The sequence below is a fragment of the Hylobates moloch genome, unplaced genomic scaffold (assembly GCF_009828535.3).
Source record: "Hylobates moloch isolate HMO894 unplaced genomic scaffold, HMol_V3 SCAFFOLD_22, whole genome shotgun sequence".
Lineage (NCBI taxonomy): Eukaryota > Metazoa > Chordata > Mammalia > Primates > Hylobatidae > Hylobates > Hylobates moloch.
Window position 1 is genome coordinate 24,525,051 of NW_026652297.1, and position 6,000 is coordinate 24,531,050.

Genomic DNA, 6,000 nt, shown 5'->3' on the forward strand with positions numbered 1-6,000 from the left:
GAAAGAGAGAATTATAAAATATAAAATCTTAAGGGACAAATATTTTCAATAAAGAATTTTAAAGTGATTTTTGTGTTGTGTTTAAATTCTAGATAATATTATTAAGTTTATACTTGCTATCTTCTCATGTTTATTAATATAGGTTGTTTACAGCTTTCTGACAGCATAATTAATATACAATTAACTATACATATTTATAAAGCATTTAATTTGATAAATTTTGACACATATATACATAGTATCATAAAACAGTTTGTAGAGGGGCTTTCAATTCTAACAGTTTACAGGTATTCATTACTTGTGCAAGTTTTCCCCTTTCCAACCTTAATTTCAAAATGGGACTGCAGAGAAGGCTTCCTGAGTAAAGTAACATGAACTGAGATTTGTACAACTGGATACCTGTCCAAGTGAATACAAAGGGGAAGAGTTTTACAGAATGGAAATAAAGTCTATCTCACCTAGACTTCTAGACGTCTCACCTCTGACATCTAGACTCATGGCTGTTGTAACTTATCATCACATTGGGTTTTGAAATATTTACTCAATTTCTTTGTTTCTTCTTATAATTCCAAATGAGATGAGCTTAACAGGGCAAGTGAAATAAACAACACTGTTTCTAAGAGTAGCCATCCCTGCAGTTTGTTTCTTGCATTAGAGTAACTTGTTTAGCTTTGACCATCAATCCACTCTGGAATTCATATTTATATGCTGTGTGTATTATAGAGAACAGCATGAGTAAAATTATATTTTCACTTTTAAAGAATGAAATCTAATAGCTTGCCTTTAATTTCCTTTTTACCTTCTTCTTCCTCTGAGCAAATAATTACCTCCCCAAATGTTCATTTATCATTACTCCCATGTGTTAATACTGAGACTTTACTTTTTGTTCTCTCATTTGCTTTATTTCCTCCTTTGCAGGTTGGCTTCATGAGTTGGGAAAGAGACTGGAATCTCCATACTATGGCAACAATACCTTGGGGGGCCCGTCGATCCGAAGTGCCTATATTGCTGCTCTGTACTTCACACTGAGCAGCCTCACCAGCGTGGGTTTTGGGAACGTCTCTGCTAATACAGATGCAGAAAAGATCTTCTCCATCTGCACGATGCTGATTGGTGGTAAGAGAGCATCTTATTTTATACCAAGAAGAGGAACTATGCCTGCCTGTCACTGCCTGTTTGTTCTGTCCTGAAATACAATACAGATAAACTGATTAACATTGGAAGATTCTAAAAGCACTAATTAGATAGTCTAGATGCAAAGCTGTAGTTGTCTCTGTGGTTCCATATAAAAAGAGACTTGAGAGATTAACACACAAGAGCATGCATTTAAGAAGAATGGAGCAAGATTAATACGTGGGGCTCCTCTTATGTAGAATCATTACCTCATCCAGCTTACTGTTTTAGCCTGCAAAGGTAAGATGAAGTAAGAGGTGGCTATGTAGGCAAATTTATAATACACATTTGCCCTGCCCACTAGGATATGTACTCTGGACAGTGGCCTAGAACCTGAATTTTCCTAGATCCTCCAACTTACTTTTACATATGCCCTCTTTCTGGTCCACATTGTGGCCTTGAAACTATGGATCAAGTCTGTTTCAGACTTTTCACTCAGTTTCTTCATCTTTCAAATGAGGTATCAGGCAAGATGCAACTGTGGTTCTTTCTATCTCTGATGTAATGTTATATGACCGTAAATAAACATTGCTTTCTATAAAGCAAGGATATTAATAAGATCCAGCAGTACTTCTCCCAATAACAAAACAAATTTCATTTAGATGTGAATTGTATTTTCAGTCTTCGCACTTCTCTCCCTAGACAACTCATTTTATAAGACTCAATTAAAGAGGGTGGTTGATTCAGCAAACATCTATCCCCACTCCTGGAATGAAAGCCCCAAATACACTTACTTTGGAAAGCTCAAAACATTAAAAAATTAGGAAATTTGCCCAAGATGCTCTCTAGAGAATTTTATGACAATCAAAAACACGAACAAATATTTCTTATATGAACATAATGAAATAGTCTGCATTTTATATTTCTCTTCAAAGAAATCACATTTTTAAAGCATTAAGAATATTTTTTAAAGCCAGTAAGTTCAATATTCTGTTTAACTAAGAGACAGCTATGATTCACAAATATACATAAAGTCTGCAAAAACTGAGACTCATAGATGGCAAACGTGAGGAGAGATGGGAAGACTTGACAAGAGGGTCTAGCATGTCAAATCTTAGAAAGCATCAACAAAAATATGCTTCCTAAGTTTGAGGTTCATGATCCAAGGTGCAAAAGCTATCACCCTCCTTTATTGGAAGTAAGAGCACCAAGTGAGCAAGTTTGGTGAAGTAGAGAAGGCTCAACTCACAAAGAATCACACGGATCGTTCATATTTGCAGAGATCATGCTAACAACAGACAATAATTCAAAATATATTAATAAAGTTATTGGTGTTATTAAAGAAGACCACAAACAAAAAGTATCTTAGAAAAGATATAACAACAGAGGTTAAAGATAAGCTAAAATAGCTAAGCAAAGACGTAAAAGAAAAAAGCAAAGCCATCTTAGGCACAAAGATAAAATTGAAGGGAAAAAAAGGGAATAGATATTGCAAAGAATATCATGAGTCATAAAGGACAAAAAGAAGGAAAGCAAAAGGAACTGAAGGGAAGGAAGAAAAAGTGGAGAGAAAAAACAAAAAGAGACAGAGGGAGGAGAGGGAGAGAGATAAAGGATGGAAGGCAGGCAGGCAGGTAAAAGAAAGAAAAAGAGTGAGTGACAAAGACAGAAAGAAACAAACTTAAAAAGAGTAGAGAAAACTCTAACAGTAGAAAGCAGGCTAAGGAGAACCAACATATGTATATTGCTTGTTAATACATAAATAAATTTTAATAAGAGTCAGCAGATTCAAAGGAAGACTTTTCACTATATAGCATTTTACATAGTTTTTAAAAAAAATTTTGATAACATGAATTATTGCACGTAATTTTTTTAGGCAGGAAGAAGAGAACAAGCTAGATAGAGGCACAATAGAAAGGAAGGAAAATAACAGGCTTGATTCAACCATTTATGTATTCAAATGTTGTATTAGTTAATTCTCGCGCTGCTAATGAAGACATACCCAAGACTGGGCAATTTATAAAGAAAAAGAGGTTTAATAGATTCACGGTTCCACATGGCTGGGGAGGCCTCACAATCATGGTGGAAGACAATGGAGGAGCACAAGCACATTTTACATGGCGGCAGGCAAGAGAGCACATGCAGGGGAACTGCCCTTTGTAAAACCATCAGATCTGGCTGGGCGCAGTGGCTCACACTTGTAATCCCAGCACTTTGGGAGGCCGAGGCGGGTGGATCACGAGGTCAGGAGATCGAGACCACAGTGAAACCCCGTCTCTACTAAAAATATAAAAAATTAGCCAGGCATGGTGGCAGGCGCCTGTAGTCCCAGCTACTGGGAGAGGCTGAGGCAGGAGAATGGCTGAACCCGGGAGGCGGAGCTTGCAGTGAGCTGAGATCGCACCACTGCACTCCAGCCTGGGCAACAGAGCGAGACTCCATCTCCAAAAAAAAAAAAAAAAAAAAAATCAGATCTTGTGAGACTTATTTACTATCAGGAGAACAGCACAGGAAAAACCTGCCACCATGATTCAATTACCTCCCACTGGGTCCCTCCCCACAACACGTGGGGATTATGGGAGCTACAATTCAAGATGAGATTTTGGTTGGAGACACAGCCAAACCATATCAAGTGTATAACCAAATACTTATTGAATGTCTATTATATGCCAACACCAATACAGTAATAAATAGTGAACATTTATTAGTTGTTTTTATGTTCCATTCTCTGTTCTAAGTGTTCTAACCTAATACCATAATTTTTAAAGCAAATCTATGGGGTTGGCACTATTATTATTTCATATAACAAATAGACAATTTATTATACTATTTTCTCTGGACTCCAAACCCACCTTTATTTATTTTGCTTTGTAATGCTGGGGTTTGTACTCTGCAAAACTCATTCTTCTTTGCCAGCTGACCTCAGTTGCTTTCTCTTATAGGAGGAACCAAGGAAAGACTGGCAGGCAGGAGGAGGGGAGGAGGGACTGCCTGCTCTGGTGCACATGCTGTTCCCTCAGTGGAGGCAGGCACCTCAGCAGCAGCAGGTGGTTTCAGCCTTCATTCTCAGAACCAAACTCATTGGACCTCCTCAGACAATCTTGCATCAGTCAGAGGCACTATCTTGTCCAAAGAGAACCCTGGCTCCCTGACACTCCTCACAGCTCCTGCTCTGTGTTTCTATGTTTTGATAACTGCACTTTTTTCCCTTTGTGTATCCAGCCGTAAGGGTTGAGCCTTCTACATTTGCTATGTCCATGTTACCTCTATGCTCCCTTTTTATTTATTCAGCCTTCCAACCCCAGGAAAAGCAATTCTCTATACTGAATTACTGCTGTTGAAATATTTAGTATAATTTCTTTCTTCTAAACCTTCCAACTGATGCAGATTGATATTATCCACATTTTTAGATGACAAATCTAAAGTATGGAGAATTAAAGTAACTTTCCCAATGCCACACAAACAGTTAGTAAGGATGCAAGGTTTGAACCCAGGTGAATACTTACTTCTCTCCAGAAATATGTAAAGGGAAACTTTACTGAACTATAAGACTCCTATGATGGAGTATTAAGAGATGCTGAAGTCTACCTTGATCAAGTAAGCATTCTTTTTAGGCTAAAGTTCTGTTAATATTTTCGGCCCCACAATATTCCCCTCAAAGCCTGTTTTAGCATGTCCTCTTAATGACCTTAATTCAAGATATCACTTTGAGTTTTGAACCTTATAATAGGAGATGGCTCCTACAGGCTTCCTTGCATGAGAGATGTGATATGAGTGTGTGGGTCTTAAGCAATTGATCATGCAGCATACAGTAAAATCAAAGAAGTATAAAAACAAACCTTCCCTCAAAGAGCTTATGATCCAGTTTGGAGGAGATAGGCTTAAACATGTGGAAAGAGTTTTAATGATACTAGGCAGTAGATGCTAAGTGCCACATCAGTTAGGAAGTTCAGAAGCAGTGAGAGCTTCTTGGAAAGACAGTGCCATGGCACAGTTGTTGAAGTAGCATGCTGGGGCTGCAGCAACTGTAACAAGCTCTTGGCTGATGTAGCGCAGTGACAGCCTAGGGAGCAGAGAACAAGAATTCTCATTTTCTGAAGAGCTACAATGTGCCAGGCCCTGTGGTGACTGTTTCATATCCAGCATTATGACTTTTATAATTTCCACTCTCTGTGATATCCTATATTTCAACCAAGCAAAATCACAAGCATTTTGCAGATAAACACAGTCTATACTTATTTAATATTTGCCCATGTTTCTTCTACTCCTGATGATAATTTTGGGAAATGCTCAAAGCCTAATTCTACTAATTTGACATTTCAAAAAATCCATAAGGTAATTGAGCTTATTCTCTATTGATCCACTTACTGTATTGTGAATAGTACTGAATCAAAAATTGTTAATGCACAAACTATTCCCTGCTGTTCTCTGTAGATAGGTGTGACACTGATCACAAGGCCAAAAGATATGGGAAATAATCTGATAATGTCACTTTGTTTCTTGTTTGTTGAATGTTTATTGAACAAATGTCCTGGTTCAAAATCAGTGCTCATTGGTAAGTGGCATTAAAAAATTTAGGTGACCCATCCCCATCAAGCTACCAATGACTTTCTTCACAGAATTGAAAAAAACTACTTTAAACTTCATATGGAACCAAAAAAGAGCCCGCATCACCAAGTCAATCCTAAGCCAAAAGAACAAAGCTGGAGGCATCATGCTACCTGACTTCAAACTATACTACAAGGCTACAGTAACCAAAACAGCATGGTACTGGTACCACAACAGAGACATAGATCAATGGAACAGAACAGAGCCCTCAGAAATGATGCCGCATATCTACAACTATCTGATCTTTGACAAACCTGACAAAAACAAGAAATGGGGAAA

The 6,000-nt window shown here is 37.7% G+C and overlaps 1 protein-coding gene across 1 annotated transcript in view; it reads left to right on the forward strand.

Moving 5' to 3' along the window:
- Nucleotides 1-6,000, forward strand: part of KCNH8 (potassium voltage-gated channel subfamily H member 8) — a 373,783-nt gene that overhangs the window by 277,895 nt on the left and 89,888 nt on the right. Inside the window, exon 8 of the mRNA XM_032143681.2 lies at nt 919-1,116. Within this exon, the coding sequence (XP_031999572.1) occupies nt 919-1,116 (198 nt within the window). The remainder of the gene's footprint in view (nt 1-918; nt 1,117-6,000) is intronic.